This window comes from Mobula hypostoma, chromosome 8, assembly GCF_963921235.1.
Source record: "Mobula hypostoma chromosome 8, sMobHyp1.1, whole genome shotgun sequence".
Lineage (NCBI taxonomy): Eukaryota > Metazoa > Chordata > Chondrichthyes > Myliobatiformes > Myliobatidae > Mobula > Mobula hypostoma.
In genome coordinates this window covers 40,646,250-40,671,057 of record NC_086104.1, presented here as the reverse complement: position 1 = coordinate 40,671,057, position 24,808 = coordinate 40,646,250, and the positions used below count along the sequence as shown (strand labels likewise).

Below are 24,808 nucleotides of genomic sequence, written 5' to 3'. Positions count from 1 at the left end.
TAGGCAGGAGTTCATTTTAGCCATAGCCAACCTCTCAAAGCATTCGTAACAGTGAATGTGAGTGTCACTGGGTGAGAATTGTTGACACAGTTCACCTTGCTCTTCTTGGGCACTGGTGTAATTGCCACCCTTCTGACTGCAGCTGTGAGGGATTGAAGATGTCCTTGAACACTCCCACCAGTTGGTTGGCACAGGTTTTCAGTACCCTACTAGCTACACATCAGGTCTGACGCTTTGCAAGGGTTCACCCTCTTGAAAAATGTTCTGATATTGGCCTCTGATACAGAGATCACTGGATCACCAGAGGCTGCAAGGATCCGCACAGGTGTAGTTTTATTCTCCTTTTCAATGCATGCATAAAAGGCATTGAGCTCATCTGGGAGTGAAGCATCACAGCTATTCACGATGTTAAGTTGTGAAAAAAAAAATAATACTTAGCTGAGATTTAAAAGTTTCTGTTTAACATTTCTGAGTCCAGTCTCATGCTGTATGTCTGATAGTTATTGTCACCAAAAAACTGAGATAGCAAATATTTACTGCTTTGCTAGTATCACCCATATCCAACAATATTTTTATTAAAATAATCAGTGCCTGTACTGGATGGATAAATGTTCTTGAACATTTTTCAGCATCAACAACTGCATTTGGGAAAGGGAGCACCAGGCGTTTGTCGGGAGAGAGGTAATCGTTGTGGAAGGAGGAAACTCGGACACGGGAAAGCTTTGGGACCAGATGGCGTGAACCCCAAGGTCCTGAAGGAGTGTGCTGAACAGCTGTGTGGAGCTCTCCAGTGCATTTTCAGTCTCAGTCTCAGTCTGGAAAGGGTCCTTTGTGGAAAACATCATGTGTGGTCCTAGTACCCAAGAAGGGCCAACCGAAAGTCTTGAATGACCACCATCCAGTGGCCCTGACCTCACACATCATGAAGACCCTAGAGAGGCCGGTCCTGGCTCACCTCTGACCCCTGGTCCGATCAGCCCTCAATCCCCTGCAGTTTGCGTACAAGGAGTCAACTATGCTGTCAGCTACCTGCTGAATGTAGCCTACTGCCATTTGGATAAGTAGGACAGCACTGTGTTTTTTGATTTCTCAACAGCCTTCAACAATATACAGCCCGCATCGCTGGGAGAAAAGCGTCGTTCAGTGCAGGTTGGCACTACCAATGTATCCTGGATAATGGACTACCTGACTGGCAGAACACAGTCTGTGCAGCTTTAGAGCTGTGTGTCAGACATGACTGTAAGCAGCACAGGGATTGCACTGGCTCCCTTCCTGTTTACCCCGTATACCTCGGACTTGAGATAAAACACTGAGTCATGTCATCTGCAGAAATTCTCTGATGACTCAGTAATAGTTGGATGTATAAAGGGAGGACAGGAGGATGAATGCAGGGCTTCGTCAAATGATGCAAGCTGAATCATCTGCAGCTCAACATCAGTCAGACAAGGGAGATGGTGATGGACTTCGGGAAGACTAAGCCTGCATTGCTCCCTATTACTATTGATGGTGAGGACAGGGATATGGTGAGGACCTACAACTACCTGGGGGAGCACCTGGATGGCAGACTTGAGTGGAGCACCAACACAGATGCTGTGTACAAGAAGGGCCAGAGGCACCTCTATTTCTTGAGGAGACTGAGGTTCTTTAGAGCATGCAGGCCTCTCCTTCACATGTTCTACCAGTCAGTTGTCGCCAGTACAATCTTCTATATGGTGATGTGCTGGGGTAATGGCATCAACACGGATGATGCCAACATGCTCAATAAACTGATTAGAAAGGCTGATTCTGTTATAGGTGTCAAACTGGACACACTGGGGGCTGTGGTAGAACAAAGAACCCCTACGGAAAATCCTGGCAATTCTGGCCAACGTTTCTCACCCTCTGCATGCCAACTTGGCTGAACAGACGAGCACTTTTGGTAATTGACTAAGACAATTGCCTTGCTCCAAAGAGGTCCTTCTTACCCTCGGCCATTAGGCTCTATAATGAGTCACCTATAGTCGTGGAAGTGATGATCTCCTCCTGTTAGACGTTTTGAAGCAACTTATTTTCTATTCTTTCTTCTAACTTCTTTTTTGTGTTGGCGCATGGCCAAGTGGTTAAGGCATTCGTCTAGTGATTTGAAGGTTGCTAGTTCGAGCCTTGGCTGAGGGAGCGTGTGTGTCCTTGAGCAAGGCCACACATTGCTCTGTGACAACACCGGTGCCAAGCTGTATGGGTCCTAATGCCCTTCTTTTAGAACACATCGGCAGCACAGAGAGGGGAGACTTGCAGCATGGGCAACTGCTGGTCTTCCATACAACATGGTCTCATGAGACTAACAGATGCTTATAAAAAAAACTTCTTTAATTCCATTCTAACTTCTTATGCTAACTTATCTTCTAATTTCTGTGTCTCTATGCATTTGTAATGGTACTGTGACACTGTAATTTCCTTTGGAATCAATATTTATCTATGTCCATGTGCTATCAAACATAAAACTGAACAAATACAAAAAGTGAACGAAACTGGGCAGCTTTGTTTTCAAAAACAAACATTCAGATTTATGAAGTGAAACAAATAAATTTTCCCAAAGGTCAGTTTGATAAAAACAAAGTTCCTTGAAAATCATACATTTTATTGGAAAAATTAGTACATTTCCAGATTCAAATTGCACATCTCTATAACATTAGGCATTCCTAATATTGCGATATCCACCCTAGAAGAAAGCCAATTCAACATGATTTCAATGCCGAACTTAAAATCTAAATAACTTTAATACAGGCTGCTGCTTGCAAAGAATAGATCAGTTGCAGTTGTGCCATATCAATTTGATTTAAATTTCACATTAACGAGTTTTAAAAGGTTATTAATTTCAGCAAGAATATCTTCGGATGTTTAATTCAATGTTCAAAGTAAGTTTGTTATCAAAGTACATAACTGGCATCATATACAACCCTGTGATTCATTTTCTTGTGGGCATATTCAATAAATCTGTAATAGAGTAATAACCATAATAGAATCAATGAAAGACCGCACCAACTTGGGCATTCGGTGGGCAAAAGACAACAAACTGTGAAAATACAAAAATAAATAAATATATAATAAACAGACACTAAGTATTGAGAACATGAGATGAAGAGTCCTTGAAAGTGAGTCCATAGGTTGTGGTAAAATTTCAAGTGAAGTTGAAAGAAGTTATTCTCTATGGTTTAACAGCCTACAGGTTGCGGAGCAATAACTGTTCCTGAACCTGGTAGTGAGAGTCCTGAGGCTCTTATACTTTCTTCCTAACGGCAACAGTGAGAAGAGAGCATTGCCTGGGTGGTGCTAGGTGCTGCTTTCCTGAGATAATGCTCTGTGCAGATATGCTCAATTGTGGGGAGATGATAGAAACACCTGGCCAGATGGATTGAAATGGCAGGGTGTCAGGAGCGGAGGTGTGGGTGGGGCCGGTTCTGTTCACTGCTCCAATCTTTGTTAGACTGAGGCTAACAGCCTGCTCCAGCTGCTCCAGGCTTCTTGTCAGTGGACTTCACTTTCAGTCTAAATGCTGTTGCTTGTTTTTAATGTTTGCACAACTTGTGTTCCCCCCCCCCACCCCCACCCCCACCCCCACCATGTATTGGGTGTTTGCTCTTTTTTTCGGTTTCTTGTTTTATAGATGCCTTGTAAAGAGATGAAGATGAACATTGTATAATGTATACATACTTTGATAATAAATGTACTTTGAACTTTAAATAATCTTTCACTTGATAGCTTTCAGACTTAGCCAAATATCCACCTGCACCAGTGTTTGCAGATTGAGGATGACTCTAATTATCTTCTTAATGGTTTCATATTATATTCTGAAAGACAAGGTCCTAAAATGGATCCATTAGAGTCTTTCTTAAAAAATGTACAGGAAGAAAATTTAAGCAACTTGAATTTCCAGCATCTGCAGAATTCCTGTTTTTGAGGAAGAAAATTTAATTTGCTTCAGTCATGTCAGTGATCATTCCTGGGTAAAATTGCATCCTTTAGGAAATTGACCTCAGAAATTCCAGATACAATTCACCTCAGTGCTTATGACATTTTCTTGGTGTCAGTTGTATAAGTCTGGCAGCCACACATTTTCACACTTCATGATATAAATAACTTACTGCCTTTGTTAACTTAACATAAGTTTTAAGCCATCATGCCAAGTTCTGCAATCAGACGTTCAGATGTTGCACAGACTATCTGACATCCTCATTCTTCTCTGCTCATCATATTTGAAACTGTTTTTAGCGTCAACCAGTATTTTTATATCATACATATTGAAGCTACAAAATGCCACCTTTGCCCCACTGACCAACCTGCACTGCGCTGTGGTCAGGGACACTTGCAAAACATTTCACAATGCAATATTTGGAAATTAAGCTTTGTACACACAGATGAAAATGCTTTAAATGTGTTATGGAAAGTAGTCATCCCTGTATTAATGCCAAAGAAATGCCAGTGAAATAAAAGTACAGGTATAACATTTTGCCAACACAGGCCAGGGATGATCTATGGAAAGAGAAGCCTTGGCGAGCGGATTAAGTAAAACCCCAAGGCATTCGACAAATATGTGAAGAGCAGGAGGATGAGCCGTATGAGATTAAGACCAGTCAGGAGTAAGAGTGGAAATATGTGCATGGAGCTAAGCTGGAGGAGGTAGTGGAGGTACTTAATGAATATTTTGCTTCAGTATTCACCAGTAAAAAGGACCTTGGCAATTGTGGAGATGGCATACATCGGACTAAAAGAGGATAGAGCAGGAGGATAAGACATGAAAGAATAGGACCTATCAAGTGTGACAGTGGGAAAATGTTTATGGAACTGGAGGAACCAGCAGGAGTACTTAATGCAACATACATCAAAGTTGCTGGTGAACGCAGCAGGCCAAGCAGCATCTATAGGAAGAGGCGCAGTCGACGTTTCAGGCCGAGACTCTTCGTCAGGACTAACTGAAGGAAGAGTGAGTAAGGGATTTGAAAGCTGGAGGGGGAGGGGGAGATGCAAAATGATAGGAGAAGACAGGAGGGGGAGGGATAGAGCCGAGAGCTGGACAGGTGATAGGCAAAAGGGGATACGAGAGGATCATGGGACAGGAGGTCCGGGAAGAAAGACGGGGGGGGGGGGTGACCCAGAGGATGGGCAAGAGGTATATTCAGAGGGACAGAGGGAGAAAAAGGAGAGTGAGAGAAAGAATGTGTGCATAAAAATGAGTAACAGCTGGGGTACGAGGGGGAGGTGGGGCCTAGCGGAAGTTAGAGAAGTCAATGTTCATGCCATCAGGTTGGAGGCTACCCAGACGGAATATAAGGTGTTGTTCCTCCAACCTGAGTGTGGCTTCATCTTTACAGTAGAGGAGGCCGTGGATAGACATGTCAGAATGGGAATGGGATGTGGAATTAAAATGTGTGGCCACTGGGAGATCCTGCTTTCTCTGGCGGACAGAGCGTAGATGTTCAGCAAAGCGGTCTCAGTATTCACTATGGAAAAGGATCTTGGTGATTGTTGTAATGACTTGCAGCAGACTGAAAAGCTTGAGCATGTAGATATTAAGAAAGAGGATGTGCTGGAGCTTTTGGAAAGCATCAAATTGGATAAGTCGCCGGGACCAGATGGGATGTACCCCAGACTACTGTGGGAGGCGAGGGAAGAGATTGCTGAGCCTCTGGTGACGATCTTTGCATCATCAATGGGGATGGGAGAGGTTCGAGGATTGGAGGGTTGTGGATGTCGTTCCCTTATTCAAGAAAGGGAGTAAAGATAGCCCAGGAAATTATAGACAAGTGAGTCTTACTTCAGTAGTTGGTAAGTTGATGGTGAAGATCTTGAGAGGCAGGATTTATGAACATTTGGAGAGGAATAATATGATTAGGAATAGTCAGCATGGCTTTGTCAAGCGCAGGTCATGTCTTACGAGCCTGATTGAATTTTTTGAGGATGTGACTAAACACATTGATGAAGGAAGAGCAGTAGATGTAGTGTATATGGATTTCAGCAAAGCATTTGATAAGGTACCCCATGCAAGGCTTATTGAGAAAGTAAGGAGGTGTGGGATCCAAGGGGACATTGCTTTGTGGATCCAGAACTGGCTTGCACACAGAAGGCAAAGAGTGGTTGTAGATGGGCCATATTCTGCATGAAGGTCGGTGATCAGTGGTGTGCCTCAGGGATCTGTTCTGGGACCCCTCCTCTTTGTGATTTTTATAATTGACCTGGATGAGGAAGCAGAAGGGTGGGTTAGTAAGTTTGCTGATGACATAACGGTTGGGGGTGTTGTAGATAGTCTGAAGGGTTTCAGAGGTTACGGCGGGACATTGATAGGATGCAGAACTGGGCTGAGAAGCAGCAAATGGAGTTCAACCCAGAAAAGCGTGAAGTGGTTCATTTAGGTAGGTCAAATTTGAAGACAGAATATTAATGGGAAGACTCTTGGCAGTGTGGAGAATCAGGAAGATCTTGGGGTCCACGACTATAGCTCAAAGCTGCTCTGCATAGGTTGAGAATGTTGTTAAGAAGGCGGATCAAGGCATATGTTTTCATCAACCATGGGACTGAGTTCAAGAGCCTTGAGGTAATATCACAGCTATACAAGACCTTAGTTATACCCCATTTGGAGTGCTGTGTTCAGTTCTGGTCACCTCATTACAGGAAGGATGTGGATGCAAGAGAGAATGCAGAGGAGATTTACAAGGATGTTGCCTGGATTGGAGAGCATACCTTGTAAGAATAGGTTGAGTGAACTTGGCCCTTTCTCCTTGGAGGGATGGAGGATGAGAGGTGACCTGATAAGAGTGCATGGATGGTGAGAGGCATTGAATGTGTGGATAGCCAGAGGCTTCTTCCCAGGGTTGAAATGGCTATCACGAGGGGGCATAGTTTTAAGGTGCTTGGAAGTAGGTACAGGTAAGTTTTTCCACACAGAGAGTGGTGAGTGGGTGGAATGCACTGCAGATGATGGTGGTGGAGGTGGATACGTTAGGGTCGTTTAAGAGACCCTTGGATATGTACATGGAGCTTAGAAAAATAGATGGTTATGCAGTAGGGAAATTCTAGACAGTTTCTAGAGTAGGTTACATGGTCGGCAGAACATTGTGGGCCAAAGGGCCTGTAATGTGCCGTGGATTTTTAATGTTCTATAAATTCTAAAAGGGATACAAGAATAGAATGGACTATTTGTGCATAGCTTGTTAAATAAACAGTTAAATAAAAAAGGCTGTAGGTTCCTAGACTTTAGAAAAAGGCATAAATGGAAGAGCAACCTTTACCAAACTTTGTGTCTGCCAGACATGGAAAATCTTGTCCAGTCATGGACACCATTTGAAAGATGCAAAAGGTTCTGACAAAGTACAGAAGAGAATCACGAGCATGGTTCCAGGGATAATGCGTGTAGAGAACAGAATGAAGGGGGAAAACACGTTTCAAGGCAAAGGGAATTGCAGAAGAAATCTGTTCCCATTATCAGAGGAATCAAAAAAGGGACACAAAATAAAGATGACTGACAAAAGAAAAATAGATCTGACATTTACACTGCAAGGTTACGATTGGAATTTAGTTCTAGGCAGTGCACTGGAACCACATTCACCTATAACTTTCAAAAAGGAACTAGAAAAACGTGTACAAGGACTGTGAGAGAGGGAAAGGAAGTAGAATGCAGAAATGAGCTCCACCTAGAAAATGGCCTTCTCCTACACTGATCATTCTGTATTTTTGTGAACATATTGCATATTAATTATATTATAGAATGTAATATTCTAAACCAAATGCCAATAAACAAAGTAATCCAAATTCAAACACTATGAGGCAAATAAAATTCACTTTTAATTTAACATATGCCTTGACTGCTTGAGATAGAATAAATTCTACCACATGCAATGGAATGTTGGTTATGAGGTACTAGCTATGAAGGGGATATACTTGAAACAGGACAGAAGATGATGCTTCCATTGATATTTTGTGGGTTCAAAGGTATCTGATGGAGCTGAAATGGAAATCAAGTGACTGCATACTCTGTCAGGTGATGTAGGTCTGCAATTTTCACAAGGCTTTTGTGTGCAATACCATCCAGAATGACAATGTTCGACTTGTATTATCATTGGCCAATGATACTTGGATTTTTGGATACTGCTATATTTCAAGAAAAATTTGAAAACATTCTCAAATCTTTTCTTCTGTTCTTTGCTGAAGGTAGTGTGGATCTCAAAAGTATGTCTGTTTCAAATTAGACATAGGGAAACTTTCACAGCCAAATAGATTGAAGTTGGTTGGAGGGAGCATTAAATCTGGATGAACTTTGACAACGCAAACTTCAACAAACAATGGCTGTTTTGTATCCAAATCTTCCAGAGAGCCAATTTGAAGGAGAACCAATACAAACGGGTTTTCAACTTTCACTTCGGACATTATTCTAACTCAGCAATAAACAGTTTTCCTAAATATGGTCAGGTCGGCATTTGCGGAATATATAATCCACGATAAAGAAAGGAAAATGACAAGAGCAACGAATTCATTGCCTTCTTTGAAAGAACAATTCAAACACACAACTGGTAGCTATTAGTGACCAGAAGTCCGTGAAACAAGGTAACGAGGCTACCTAAACTTTGGTAACATACTTCCTCTCATTCCACACTATATACTGGGCTTCTTTCCAATAGCTGGAAATGGAGTGAAAAGGTTAGCAATTATCAGTTATATTTTGTAAGGATTAGGAGCGTGAAACCAGTGTCGGGCACTGCAAAATTTAAGACTGCGAACAGAACGAAAATTCCTTCGAGAATTATTTCCACGCAACGCCCCCCCCCCCCCGCCTTCGGCAAAAATAACTAAAGCAGGCAATTCTACCTGCACATGCACCGTCAATCTGTCGTGTGGACCATCCTACAATTTATCTGCTCTGAAAACTCTACCAAGGATAAACGAAGTTAAAATAATTAGAGGTTACGTCCCGGCAACTCCCCAAATGAATGCAAACGTTGCATTTTTACAGACTGCCCGCGACACAGTTGCTGATACTACTGGGGAAAGATTATTATTCCTCCAACAGTCCTCAACACAAAGTATGATTCTAAACATCCACGCTGTAAATAAAAAGGCGGCTCTAGCGGATCACAAACTCTGCAACTAGCTCTTTTCGGCAATGCCGCAGTTCCTGGCACTTCCATCCACGCTGCAGGCCTACAAATCCATTCCAAGACCGGCACGCATAAAAGAATAATAAATCAGACAATGACTGGGCTTTGTTGCCGAAACACTCTTTTGCAACGCCCTCCAATCTGCGCGATTTTTCGGAAAAATTATGCATGCATAATTTTGCGAAAGATTACATGAGGTCATTCGTTTTCAACTGTGCGCCAAACACTTCTTACCTTTTTTCATATACTGTACTGGCGTTACTCGGTTAACATATGATATGCAACTACACCCACAATCCTGCAATGCCTTTTAAAAAAAAATTAAAGGGAGACTGTCCCAGGTGCAGGGCGGTGTGCTGAAACATTTAATCACCTTATATAATGAATATTAATACATAATTATGAATGTTACTCACCTTTGCTGAAGTTCTTCGTGGTTTATGGAGCGTGTCCAATTTAATTAACTACAGTCCATACAGTCTTTCTGTATAAAAACATTGTTTCTATCCTATTAAATTAAGATAAAGGAGCTATAAGCTGTAAATTATTTCATCATTTTAAGATTTCTAGCTTAGCTGAATAATTTGCCCCTAAAGTTTTGTTCTGAACACATCAATAGAAAATGCATAAAAGAATGTAAGAACAAAAGATCATAACCAAATAAGCAGCTTTTCAACAATTTAAATCGGAATGAGCTTGAAATGCCTGTCTAAGCAGTGGAAGTCCAACTGAGAAAATACCTGACCAGTATCAGTTAATTACTGCCAGTTAGGCCGCTGGCGTTTACAACAGCAACGAAGGGTTTCAGGATGAATGGTTTCTGATTTTAACAATGACATTTGTTTTGGTAGTGAGACTTAAATTCATTTATAGAATGTAGGTTTTATTGGCAAGGCTAGATTTATTGCCGGTTCTAGTGGAGAGACAGTCATGTTGAGCCACTTTATTGAGCTGCTGTTATTCTTGTGATCAAGATATTAAAATAGCACTGTTGATAAGAATGTCCTGGTAAGTAGAGACGGGGAGATCACAAGATCACAAGACATCTCATCAAATTATATAAAATTATAAGAAGCATAGATAGGTAAATAGTCAGAGTTCTTTTTCTCCAGTTAGAAATATCAAATACTAGATGACATAACTTTAAGCAGAGGAGGGTAAGTTTAAAGAAGAAGAGTGGGCTAGTTTTTTTTTAAACACAGAGCATGGTAGATGCTTGGAATGTACTGGTGTTTATGAGACATTTAGACAGGCTCATGAATATGGAGAGTTATGATCATGATGGGATGGGATTAGTTTAATTTGACCTCATATTCAGTACAGACATTTTGGGGCCAAAATATCCTACATTCTAATAGAAACATATTTCCTAGTGAGGCTGTTTTGTAACTTAGAGGGGATATAGGTAATATAGTTCCCTAGTCTCTACTGTGCGGATAATAAAATCAATAAATTGTTATGATTTAGCCCATGGAGTTGATGTCTGCTCCCATAGGACTCATTTCTCTGCTTTCCCCATAGCCCTGCAAATTATTCAGGGGCCTATCCAAATCACTTTTGAAAGTATTGATAATTATATTTATACTATCTGGGCAGAAGTTAAATTCCAAATGATAATTCACAACTCTCTTTTACACTTTGCAAAAAATATTAATTCTTGCCACTGGTCCCTGCTAATAGGAAGAGTTTTGTTCTGTCTATCATGATTCAATCTATTATGACCCTGTGAAATCTTACCTCAAATTTCTTCTTTTAGACAACGACCTAACCTGATCTTCCCCAAGCTTATCTTTTTATGAAATTCTTCATCTCTGGGAACATTCAAGTAAATTTCTTTGCACTTTCTTTGGAACACCCACAGGCCCCTGAAAGTTTTTGCGTCAAAAATTGAATGAAATATTCGAGCTGAGGCCCAATTGATATGGAATCTGTGACTGATGCAGCAGCTGAACTCAATAAAGTTTGTTGAAGTTTGTTTTTTGATCTCTCCATGGTTTCTTTTGTATCAGGTACCCATTTAGAGAATTATTTCATCAGTCTCCCTCTTGTTTCCCATAAATTTAATTTTGTTAGTCCCCCTAAATGAAGCATGTTTCTTTAATGATATGAATACACTCTTGCTTCACACATGCAGATTACCCTCTTGCCTGTGCTTATACAAACGCTATCATGAGATTGAGATTTGAGATCTCATAAATTTAGCGTTAGCAAAATGTTTATTGGTGAGGAAATGCCACAACTGCACCGTTGATGACACTTTCCATCACTGTGCTAATAACTGAGATGATATCATATAAGGAATATTTAGCCAAAAGTAAAAGTTTTAAGACCATTCAGCATACCAGGCAGCGTCTGTGGAGATGAAAGCAAAATTCACTCCTCATATAAACAAGAACTCACTAATTTGGAGGTTGATCTATTTCTAACTGTGCGATCAACTGAAAAAGCAATCTGATAAATTCAACAAAACATATCATCGAACAAAAAAGTTTAGTAAGTAAATTACGTGCAAAGTATGAAAGATCCTTGCAGGGCGATAGCATGAGTGCGCTCTTGACATTGAGCGTGGAGCAAACGCTGGGTGAAGTGCCGGAGCCGCTGGAGCGGATGTTTGGCCTTGGTGATGATCATTTCCGGTGCTGCCGGCCTTGGGCCTACGAGCGAAGATGGCCGCTACTGAGTCAGAAGAGGTTCCGTCTATCTCGAAGTTTTTAATGGACTGTTCGCCGAAGGACATCGCCTTGGTAAGAAACATAATATGCCATCTATTTATCTGTCTCTCTCCGACATCCCTGAATGCAGTGTTCTCTCTTTTTTAAAAATCCTTGTCAGCGGTATTCGTCAGACTGGGTAAGGTTGCTAAGTTCAGACCGTTCCCAGGCCTGCAGCCTTGTTCTCTGATTTGCTGGGAGATGCTGTCCGCTGCGGGCCAACTCACCGGGTGGTGAAAATATGGGGAGCACTTCATCGCTTTCGTGCGTGTACCCGTATAAAACCAAGGATGATCATTACTATTTTTAACTTTTTTTTTAACGGAGGAGTCTTCACGTTAAATTGTCGGAATAACACTTCCTGCTGTTGACATCAAGTTACAATTAATTTATAATACCAGTCTTATTAAATATAATTAGTTTACGAATCTTGCTGGTAAAGAAGAGGTTACTTAGCTTGAAGTCAAAATGTCAAGGAAGAGCTATCATCCTACACATTTTGTGTCAGTTGGCTGCACTCCAAATATCCTTAAGTTGTGATCATTTTAAGACAGTTACTTGGGATTGAGGGTGACATAAGTTATGGTAGCTTGCTGGTGTACAACATGAATCTTTTCCCCTTTCTGATAACTATAAGCTTCAGTGATGAAGTTTATTTTTGGGGCACAGCATATTATTAAGATTAAAATAGATTTAATATCTCAGGCCTGCTGTAAAATTTTGTCAGATATCTAAATCACATAAAAATATTTAAAAGGAAATGGGTGGGAAGGGAGAGGGAATTTGATGGATTAATTAATTTCATTTTATTTATTTCCTAAATTTTCACTCTAAAGGAAAAAAATATAGTTTACTGTAGTTGACTGATGGATAAGTGTTGGACAAAAACTATATGTTTAAAGCAAGTGTTAATTTTCTATATGTCAGTTTCTATATTTTCTTTGTGTCATTTAAGAAGGCCATTTGGTCCATTAACCTGGTGGTGACTTGCAGTGCTCTCATTACCTCTCCAAACTATTCTCCCCACTTGTCCATCGACTCCCCCGAGATTCAACCATACATTTACACGCTAGGAGACAATTTGCCTATCAACATGCACATCTTTGGGATGTGGGAGAAAACTGAAGGATCCAGTGAAACCCATATGGCCACAGGAGATGTGTTAACTCCACTCATTCAGCATCCAAGGTCAGGATTGAACCCAGGTCACTGGTGCTATAAGAAGGTTAATGATATACTTTCCAAAACAGAAAATATTGCAGTGAATTGCCCAAAGGAGTTTATGGTTTAGTCCCTGATGCCTCATGACTCTTGATAGTGGTTTAGTGCTTAGCTTTGGCGTGAATCAGAATCAAGTTTATTATCATTGATATATGTTGTGAAATTTCTTGTTTTGCTGCAGTAGTACAATGCAGTACATAAAAAAAAACAGGAAATTAGAATAAGAAATATATTTTAAAAGTAGTAAGGTGCTGTTCATCGGTTCATGGACCTTTCAGAAATCTGATGACTGAAGGGAAGAAGCTGTCCTAAAATGTTGATTGTTCATCATCAGGCTTCTGTACCACCTTTCTGTTGGTAGTAATGAGGAGGGCATGTCTTGGATGGTGAGGATCCTTCAAAATAGAGCCCAACTTCTTGAGGAACTGACTTTTGAAAATGTCCTTGATGATGGGATTTGTATCTTGCATGTTCAGATGTAAAACTGTTTCTGAAGCAGGGTGAATGGACTGGGTTTGTGTACTCACTCAAAAGATAACAACTCTGATTACTCGAAATGATTCCTTGAGAATAGTTCTGACAGTCAAACTTGTCAGAAGTTTCATTACTGGAACAATTACTTTTGAACTGTCATTTGTTATGCTAAGAATTACTGAGACTTGAAAAATGCTATGTGACTATCCCTGAATAAAATTAGAAACTGTTGGAAATGTTAAGCAAGTGAGATGGGATTTGTGGTGAGGTGATAGACTACCAGTTGTGCTTGGAGGAGAAAACATTTGATCTTGAGATTTATAGTGAATGTGTACAGGATTGGCATGATTGATGTGTTTGTTCTATTATGATTCCAGTCAGAATTTGAAGGCGAATTTCCTGTATCAGTGGTCAATAGCCAGGATATTGTAAGACAGATCAATTGTTGTCTTAAAAGCTACCTTACAGAATATGGTTCCTTTGAAACTGTGTTAGTCAAAGCTATCTGATTTTATTAATGGCCATTAAATTTGTTCTCTGAGCAACAAGCCAATCAGATGTAATAAACAATCTCCTGGAAATTGTTGCAGAAAAATGCTTTTGGATTTCTATCATAAGATAATTAGATATAGGAGAAGAATTAGTCCCATTTGGGCTGTCGAGTTTGTTCCGCAATTTCATCATGGCTGATCCATTTTCCCTCACAGCCTCAATCTTCTGCCTTCACCCCATATCCCTTCATGCATTGACTAATCGAGAATGTATTAGCCTCTGCCTTGAATATACCAAATGATTTGGCTTCCACAGCCACCTCTGGCAAAGGAAACTCTTCCTCATCCCCATTCTAAAAGGACATCCCTCTATTCTGAGGCTGTGTCTTCTGATCTTAGACTCCTCCACTGCAGCAAACATCCTTTCCATATCCACTCCTTCGAAGCTTTTCAGCATCAATAGGTTTTAATGAGGTCACCCCTCATTCTTCTGAATTCCAGTGAGTACAGGCCCAGACCCATCAAACGTTCTTCATATGACAAGCCTTTGAATCCCAGAATCATTTTCATAAACCTCATTTGAACCCTCTCCAATGTCAGCACATCCTTTCTTAGATAAGGAGCCCAAAACTCCTCTCAGTACTCAGTGAGGCTCACTAGTGTTTTATAAAATCTGAATATTACATCATAGAAACATAGAAAACATACAACACAATACAGGCCCTCCAGCCCACAAAGCTGTGCCGAACATGTCCCTACCTTAGAACTACCTAGGCTTTACCCATAGCCCTCTATTTTTCTAAGCTCATTGTAGCCATCCAGAAGTCTCTTAAAAGACCCTATCATTTCCGCCTCCACCACCTCTGCTGGCAGCCCATTCCACGCACTTACCACTGCAGAAAAACTTTACTCCTGATATCTCCTCTGTACCTGCTTCCAAGTACTTTAAAACTGTGCCCTCTCTTGCTAGATATTTCAGCCCTGGGGAAAAGCCTCTATTTGCACGATCAGTGCCTCTCATTATCTTGTTCACCTCTATCAAGTCACCTCTCATACTCCGTCGCTCCAAGGAGAAAAGGCCGAGTTCACTCAACCTTTTCGCATAAGGCATGCTCCCCAATTCATGCAACATCCTTGTAAATCTCCTCTGCACCCTTTCTATGGATTCCACGTCCTTCCTATAGTGAGGCGACCAGAACTGAGCAGAGTACTCCAAGTGGGGTCTGACCAGGGTCCTATATAACTGCAACATTACCTCTCAGCTCTTAAACTCAATCCCACGATTGATGAAGGCCAATTAACCACAGAGTTATGCCTTCTTAACCACAGAGTCAACCTGCGTAGCAGCTTTGAGTATCCTATGGACTCGGTCCCCAAGATCCCTCTGATCCTCCACACTGTCAAGAGTCTTACGATTAATACTATATTTCATATTTGACCAACCAAAACGAACCACCTCACGCTTATCTGCGTTGAACTCCATCTGCCACTTCTCAGCAGTTTTGCATCCTATCAATGTCCCGTTGTAACCTCTGACAGCCCTCCACACTATCCACAACACACCCAACCTTTGTGTCATCAGCAAATTTACTAACCCATCCCTCTACTTCCTTATCCAGGTCATTTATAAAAATCACAAAGAGTTGGGGTCCCAGAACAGATCCCTGAGGCACACCACTGGTCACCAGCTTCCATGCAGAATATGACCCATCTACAACCACTCTTTGCCTTTTGTGGGCAAGCCAGTTCTGGATCCACAAAGCAATGCCCTTTGAATCTCATGCCTCCTTACTTCCTCAATAAGCCTTGCATGGTGTACCTTATTAAATGCCTTGCTAAAATCCATATGACACTTCATCAATGTGCTTAATCACATCCTCAAAAAATTCAGTCAGGCTCGTAAGGCACGACCTGCCTTTGATAAAGCTCTGCTAACTATTCCTAATCACATTATGCCTCTCCAAATGTTCATAAATCCCGCCACTCAGGATCTTCTCCATCAACTTACCAACCACTGAGGTTAGACTCACTGGTGTATAATTTCCTGGGCTATCCCTATTCTCTTTCTTGAATAAGGGAACAACATCCGCAACCCTCCAATCCTCTGGAACCTCTCCCGTTGTCATTGATGATGTAAAGATCATCGCCAGAGGCTCAGCATCTCCTCCCTCGCTTCCCTCAGTAGCCTGGTGTACATTCCGTCCGGTCCCGGTGACTTATCCAAATTGATGCTTTCCAAAAGCTCCAGCACATCCTCTTTCTTAGTATCTACATTCAAGCTTTTCTGTCCACTGCAAGTCATCCCTACAATCACCAAGGTCCTTTTCTGTAGTGAATACTGAAGCAAAGTATTCATTAAGTATGTGTGTGTGTTTGTTTGTGTGTATGCGTGCGCGCCCTTTACTCCTAGTGGAGTTGTTGGGGTGTTGTCATGACAAGTTTTTTTTTTGGTATGCTCATCGTATGGCGTGTCTTGGGCATCTGAAACCTGGTGGAGCCCATCCCTCTCCAGGATTTTTTTTTACGAGGTTGAGTTGTTAGCTCGACACTCAACCCAGGCATGGATGGAGAGCGTGCAAGGGAGCGGGCTGGATTCGAACTCGGGACCTCTTGCCCCGAAGTCCACTGCTGATGCCACTACGTCACCAGCTGGTTATTCATTTCTTCTTTTCTTTTCAATCTTTTTATTAGTTTCATAATGATAAACATACCATAATATTGATACAAAGTTGTTGGGATTACATTGTTATGATTAACATAGTTAAATATAAACTCAGTTAACAAATGGGTATTAAATTTCCCAATCATACAGGATGCAAATGTAATAAACAAAAAAAAATAGGAAAAAAATCATGAAAAAGGGAAAAAAAAATATACCCCAAAAGAAAAACTAACCTAAACAGTGTTAATCAACTAAACTAAGAGAAAAAAAAGACATGGGCTGTTATATAACATCAAAGAAAAAGGAACCATTAGTGTCGTCGACTCCGCTCCTCTCAACGTATATTAAAACAGAATAGAATAAGTTTGGAAAAGGTCAAATTACATCATATGAAAATGTTGAATAAATGGCCTCCAAGTGTTTCCGAATTTAACAGAGGGATCAAAAATAACACTTCTAATTTTTTCTAAGTTTAAACACAACATAGTTTGAGCGAACCAATGAAATGTGGTGGGAGGATTAATCTCTTTACAATTCAGCAAAATGGATCTTCTAGCCATTAATGTAAGAAATGCAATCATCTGACGAGCTGAAGAGGTTAAATGATTTGACTCTCTCATTGGTAACCCAAAAAAAGGTTATTCATAAAGTACCTCTGCTATTTCCTCCGGTTCTATACACACCATTCCATACCATTGTCACACTTGATTGGTCCTATTCGCTCATGTCTTATCCTCTTGCTCTTCACATATTTGTAGAATGTTTTAGGGGTTTTCATTAATCCTGTCTACCAAGGTCTTCTCATTGCCCCTTCTGGCTCTCCTAATTTCATTCTTAAGCTCCTTCCTTATAATCTTCTAGATCTCTATCATTACGTAGTATTTTGAACCTTTTGTAACTTCTTCTTTTCTTGACTAGATTTACAACAGCCTTTGTGCACCATGGATCTTGTACCCTACCATCTTTTCCATGTCTCATTGGAACGTACCTACTCAGAACCCCACACAAATATCCCCTGAACATTTGCCACATTTCTTCAGAACGTTTCCCTGAGAACATCTGTTTCCAATTTATGCTTTCAAGTTCCTGCCTGATAGTCTCATAGTTCCCCTTACTCCAATTAAACGTTTCCCTAACTTGTCTGTTCCTATCCCTATCCAGTGCTATGGTAAAGGAGGTAGAATTGTGATCACTATCTCCAGAATTCTCTCCCACTGAGAGACCTGACACCAGACCAGGTCAATTTCCCAATACCAGATCAAGTGCAGCCTCTCCTCTTGTAGGCTTATCTACATATTGTGTCAAGAAACCTTACTGAACACACCTAACAAACTCCACCCTATCAAAACCCCTCACTCCAGGGAGGAGCCAATCAATATTTGGGCAATTAAAATCTCCCACCACAACAACCCTATTATTATTACTTCTTTCCAGAATCTGTCTCCCTATCTGCTCCTTGATGTCTCTGTTACTATTGGGTGGTCTATAAAAAAACACCCAGTAGAGTTATTGACTCCTTCCTATTCCTAACTTGCACCCACAGAGACTCCGTAGACAACCCATCCATGACTTCCTCCTTTTCTGCAGCCATGACACTATCTCTGATCAACAGTGCCACGCCCCCACCTCTTTTGCCTCCCTTCCTATCCTTTCTGAAACATCTAAAGCCTGGCACTTGACGTAGCCATTCCTGCCACTGTACTATCCAAGTCTCTGTGATGGCCACAACATCATGGCTCCAAGTGCTGACCCACGCTGTAAGCTCATCTGCTTTATTCATGATACTCCTCGCATTAAAATAGACACATCTCAAACCATTGGACGGAGCGCGTCCCTTCTCTATCACCTGCCTATCCTCCCTTTCGCACTGTCTCCAACATTTCTCTATTTGTGAGCCAACCTCCCTTTCCTCTGTCACTTCAGTTTGGTTCCCACCCCCCCAGCAATTCTCGTTTAAACTCTCCCCAATAGCTTTAGCAAACCTTCCCGCCAGGACATTAGTCCCCCTCAGATTCAAGTGCGAACCGTCCTTTTTGTACAGGTCACACCTACCCCATAAGAGGTCCCAATGATCCAGAAATCTGAATCCCTGCCCCCGCTTCAATCCCTCAACCTTGCTTTTGTTTTCTAGTCCTCTTGAAATGAATGCTAACATTACATTAGCCTTCCTCACCACCAACTCAACCTGCAAATTAATCGTTAGCGAATCATACTCAAGGACTCCCAAGTCCCTTTGCACCACAGATTTTTGAATTTTCTCTCCATTTAGAAAAGAGTGTACATTTTTTCTTTCTTTTATCAAAGTGCATGGCTATACACTTCCGGACAGTGTATTCCATCTGCCACTTCTTTGCCCATTCTCCTAATCTGTCTAAGTCCTGTAGCCCCTCTACTTCCTCAAAATTACCTGCCCCTCTGCATCTCTTTGTATCATCTGCAAACTTTTCCACAAAGCCATCAATTCCATCATCCAAGTCATTGACATATAACAGAAGAAGAAATGGTCCGAACACAGAACCTTGTGGAACACCACAAGTCACTGGCAGCCAACTAGAAAAGGCTCCCTTTATTCCCATTCTTTGCCTCTTGCCAGTAAGCCATTGCTTTATCCATGCTAGTATCTATCCATGGGCTCTTAGCTTGTGACACCTTGCCAAAGGCCTTCTGAAAATCCAGTGATTCTCCTTTGTCTATCCTGCTTGTTATTTCTTCAAAGAATTTAACAGATTTGTCAGGCAAGATTTTCCCTTAAGTTAAACCATGCTGACTATGGTCTATTTAATCATGTACCTCCAAGTGCCCTGAAACCATGTCCTTAACAATTGACTTCAACATCATCCCAACCACTGAGATAGACTACAAGGCTATAATTTTCTTTCTGATGCCTCTCTCGCTTCTTGAAGAGTGGAGTGACATTTGCAATTTTTCATTCCTCTGGAGCCATGCCAGAATCACTGAAAGATCATTACCAATGCTTCCACAATCTTTTCAGCCACCTCTTTCAGAACCGTGGATTGTATACCAATTAATCCAAGTGACTTATCTATATTCAGACGTTTCAGTTTCCCAAAGACTTTCTCCCTTGTAATGGTACTTTCACATACTTCTGCCCCCTGACACTCTTGAACTTCCAGCATACTGTTAGTGTCTTCCATAGTGAAGATTGATGCAAGATACTTATTCAGTTCATCCATCATTTCCTTATCTTCCACTACTACTACTCCAGCAAAGTTTTCCAGCAGTCCAATATCTATTCTCATCTCTTTTACACTTTTATGTAATAGTAAGGGAATGACATTTCCAGGTTGGTCCTTTGGTTGCAGTCGTAAGCATACTTACAGAAGGTTTTTTTGTGTTTGGATGACTTCCTAAGCTTGAGAGAAGGGAACATTTAATTAGGGGTCTCATTATTAGTCAGTGTACAAGTGATGCACATATCTGTTGGCATAAAATCAGAATTTAATAATTTATGTTTATTCTTCTGATACCCATGGTCTTGTTTTCATCCTGATAATATATTTGTGTTTATAAGGCATTGAATGCCAGAGAGTAAACATTTTAAAAACAAAACTGCAGAAGCTGGAAGTTTTAAACAAGAACGAAGCATACCATGTATACTCAGCAGATCATGGTAACTGCTGTGGGAAGAGAGACATTATCAACGTTTTAGGTAACATTTCAGAATTGAAAGGGTGATAGAGAAGCTTGTTAAGCTGCTGGGATTTGGGGATGGAGATGTCTGGGTCAAACAGGAGTGACATGGAGCTGAGCTGTAAATAAGATTATGCGGATGATATGAATGGGAGCAGTAAGCGAGTGAGATAATAGTCAAAAGAATCTAGAAAAAACATAGAATATGGGAACTGGAAAATGCAGAGCTAGAGGATATGTCCAGTTGGTTGGCTAGGTATATCCTACACTCCCAAAGATGATAAAAGAGGAAGGAAGCTAACAAAAACTGAGCTAATATCAAAAATGGATGACTGATACAGACAAATGAATCACTTTACCTGAAGTTATAGAATTGAGTCTTTTTTTGTTATTTTTGCCTGTTTTCACTCTCCAATTGTTCCCATTCACTCCTTGAGCAGATAGACTAGGTAAGCTTGTTTAAATATTTTAAATTGTTCAATCATGGTTACATTTTTGTTATTTTTTGTTTAATAATTCATTTCTTATAATATTTGAGCATTGATGACAAAAGCATTTAGTTCTTCACAGATTTGATAATTGGCCGAGCCTGAGTGTGACATGACATTTGGAAGAGATTTTTCATTGTCAGAGTTTATGCTGGATGTGAGAAAAGAGCTACAATTTGAAATGTACTTCCTTAGTAAGACAGATACATGCAAAATAGTTTTTAAAAGGTAATTGGCCAAATAATTGAAGTAGAAAAGTTGCAGGGATTTGGAGAAGAGAGCAGGGTAGTGGAGTAATCTGGATTGTTATCCAGAAGTAGTAATACATGCTCAGTGGCTAAATAGACTTGTATGATAAATGTTCAGCAATTCTATGATTTAACTGAATGCCTTCACCTCAGAGAAATTTATTCATAAAGGTGTAATTAGATAAATTGGTTTGAGGATTGGGCAGTTATTCTTATTGCAGGCAAACAATAACCTTTTCACCAGAGCCGATCTCAAATTTATTGAGGGTGTATAGTTAGTGCATTTGTACTGAAAATTGTAAATGTATGCTTTTTCATTATTGATAGTATTATTTTACAAAATGATATTGTAGTTAAATAGTTTTAAATTTTCTTTGCAAAAATCAAATATATTTGATATTTTTCTTCTTAGAACTGGCTTCAAGCAACAGATTTGACTAAGGATGTGTACCATCATCTTGCCTATTTCGTACCAAAGATTTATTGTAGAGACTCTAACCCTAATCCACTGAATGAAGAAATGTTAGCTCAGCATATTCTTTTGGGACCAATGGAATGGTACCTGTGTGGAGAGGATCCAGCTGTGGGAATGATTAAACTTGAAAAGGCAAATAAGTCATTACAGCTTTGTGGACGTGTTTTCAAAATCGGGGAGCCTACCTATTCTTGCAGGTATCAAAATTGCAACAATTAAATTGTAAATATCTTATACCCACTTGGACCATAAGACATGAGTAGAATTATACCTTTTGATCTATTTAGTATGTGCTACCATGTGGTGTTATGGGAATTGTTTGAACAGGAATCACACTCTCAGGAATGTTTAATTTCATTAATTTTTTTTCTGTACTTTAAGTCAACTGAGAAGGAATGGGAACCTGAATATTTTCAGAGTTTTTTTTTGTTGAGGCATATTTCGTTATTTGCTGTGATACTTTTAGCATTTTTGTGTATGTTTTTTCCCTTTATGGACAATTTTGTTTTGCTGCATAGTTCCCTTAACTGATGTGCTGAGGCTAAATCTGCAATGAAAAGTATGCTCAAATGTAGTTATCCTAATTCCAAAGATATGCAAGTTCTGATAAACAACGCTAAGTTTTTCCTTAAGTTTTCTGCAACCTACAGTACATGTTATGAATTGAAGAGAAAAAACAAAAGCTTTACTGAAGAAAAATTGTCTTTATCTTTTTGAAACACATTTGACTTGCATTCTATAGAGTAGAAAAGTGGGGGATGGGTATTGGTGAGGTGCCATTTCATGTAAATTTTCTGTGATCTTTTTCCGACCTTTCTGACAATTACAATTTTTTTGTGAAATGAAAACTAGTCAAGTCTCACTTAATAAATGTTAATATACTGTGTCAACAACAATGCAAAAATTCAGTCGATCTGAACTCAAGCGGGGCTTGAGAGACGCATTCTTATTGCATTCAATTCATTCTCTGCTTGCGTGAAAGATCTTAAGACGCTCTGCAATTTGACTTTTGACCTATTCAATTTTCCAACTGATGAATTGGTATCAAGGGTTCATATCCTTGGATCAACATGTAAGGGGCAAGGTCAGGAACATTTTTTCCAGAGGGCTTCAACTAATTGCAGTTTGACAGTTAGTCTGTCTAGCCACCGTAGTCCATATAGCCACAATGGCTTGTATATCATAGTATGCTGCTCCTATGCCGTCCAAGGTCATGCGGTCTTCTGGAGGATTTGTTAAATTGGTTCTGCCAGAGCACGATTGAATAAATTTTGCTTGATATTAAAGTGTCAATTACAACAAAATAAAAAAGGGGCAAATTCACATTGAAACTGCACAACATTCGGGTGGTTAATGGCCTCTAAGAGAGAGAGTCAAGAAGATGCAAAATATTATACTCAGTAAGAATCTCTATGTGGTGTGGCTGCAAGAAAATTGATTTTCATGTTGCAAACATTGGAACCTTTTGGAATTTTTTAAGATATGGTTTTCCACTTAACTGGGAGAATGATATATTCAATTGTATATGATCTGTAATTTATTTCAAAATGAGGTGTTAAATAGTGGTAAGGACTTGATAATCCTCCTCCTGTTAACATTATTCTGAGCCTTATTCTGGAAGAAGACATACATGATGTCCAAGCCTAACTCAACTGTTATTATCTTATTATTGAAGGGACTGTGCAGTAGACCCAACCTGTGTGCTGTGCATGGAATGCTTCTTGAACAGCGTGCATAGAGAACATAGATATAGGGTAGGCTGTTCTATTTTCATTTCACTATATTTTGTACAATTGTAACCTTAATTGAAGCATAACATGAAGCTTCAGGTTTGCTTGACAACATATAGACATTGTATATCAGCTATTTAATGCATTGAAAATTTGTTGAACTATTCCACAATGTGGATGAATAAGAAGACGTTAATTGAAAAAAATTTGCATTTGATTGCTGAATTGTGTGACCTCATAGTAGCTTATGTAATGCAGCCAATATGTTTTTTGGAATGGATCACAGAGAGAGATGCTGGAGTTCCATTTCTTCATGATCAGGTATTGAACAGCTAGGTAGATTGCAAAGATTGAATTTGGGATTAAGTATTGAAAGGGTTATGATTTCAAGAGCATATCTCATTGCTGTTCTCTTTATTGCTTTCCCCATATTTCTATCCCACTGCTATTTTCCCTCACAGTCTTCATTTTATAATTCCCAGAAAATCCAGAACTCTGCAAACTGTTAACACATTGTTTATGTTGAAGCCACAGCTCAGTGCATGTGTTCCAATTCCTTATGTTCTCCTTGTGTACTTTCTTCTGTGACTCATCTGCTCTGGTGGTTTGCTTGGAGTTCCCAAGCTTTGTTACCAGTAATCCAAGTTTTGACTTTTTTTATAAGTTGAAAACTACAGTTGAAATATATCATTACAACAGAAATTGCTGAAAATTTTAAGCAAATCAGGCAGCAGCTGCAGCAAGACAACAGCTAATATTTCATGCCATGAACCTTTCTCAGAATTAATTATTAATAATGATGTACCAATATATGTTCATGATGTTTCAAGATGACCTTGAATCATCATAAACATGTTTTGTAATGATAATTTAAAAAATCATTTTGTCAGCATTTATAAAATAGGATTTTAATGACCTGAAACATAGAGACATTCTCTCTCCACAAATCCATCTGTATCTGTTTTCTCCATGTTTGGCTTTCATTTCCCCCATTAACTGCTCAAGGTTTGTTGCTTTTCTCACCACCTTTAAAAGCCTTGAAGATCATTTTAGAGATGTAGGTTTTTTTGCTTTCCCTTCGAATTCTCTCGTGAGGTTTATAGAGAGGTAGATTAATCAAAATAATCAAGGAATTTGGGAGATTTTGTTAAAAGTGGCAACATAAATATTTTTACAAAGTACAGTATGAAGTTAGATTCTATTGCTTTTTTCTGCCAAATTGAGGGCTTATAATTGATGATGTTAATGAGATCAGAAAAACAATTGAGCTATTTAAAATTGGTCAGAAATGGTGGTAGGAATTTCTATTTGCCTTCCATTTCCTTGAATTAGTTTTCCTGTTTCCTAACTATTTGATCTAGATGACAACATCAGGTGGAGGAGGTTTCTGTGACTGCGGAGACACTGAAGCTTGGAAGCAAGGTCCATATTGTCGAAACCATGAACCTTCTGGCTCTGCGGCACTGGAGGAGGTATATGTTTTGCCTCAGAACCTTTCATAAATTTGCAACCTGTTAGATCATCATTCTCAT

The 24,808-nt window shown here is 39.9% G+C and overlaps 2 protein-coding genes across 4 annotated transcripts in view; one reads left to right on the top strand and one right to left on the bottom strand.

Moving 5' to 3' along the window:
* LOC134350487 (transcriptional-regulating factor 1-like) overlaps positions 1 to 11,718 on the bottom strand; it is a 262,932-nt gene extending 251,214 nt beyond the window's left edge. The window contains exon 1 of the mRNA XM_063055706.1: positions 11,632 to 11,718. The gene's annotated coding sequence lies outside the window, so the exon portion shown is untranslated. The remainder of the gene's footprint in view (positions 1 to 11,631) is intronic.
* Positions 11,719 to 11,747: 29 nt separating this feature from the next.
* The window catches only part of ubr2 (ubiquitin protein ligase E3 component n-recognin 2), a 172,542-nt gene continuing 159,481 nt past the window's right edge, over positions 11,748 to 24,808 (top strand). For all 3 annotated transcript variants that reach the window (XM_063055703.1, XM_063055701.1, XM_063055702.1), the window contains exons 1-4: positions 11,748 to 11,869; positions 21,484 to 21,743; positions 23,222 to 23,300; positions 24,638 to 24,748. In XM_063055703.1, the coding sequence (XP_062911773.1) occupies positions 11,792 to 11,869; positions 21,484 to 21,743; positions 23,222 to 23,300; positions 24,638 to 24,748 (528 nt within the window). In that variant the 5' untranslated portion in view covers positions 11,748 to 11,791. The remainder of the gene's footprint in view (positions 11,870 to 21,483; positions 21,744 to 23,221; positions 23,301 to 24,637; positions 24,749 to 24,808) is intronic.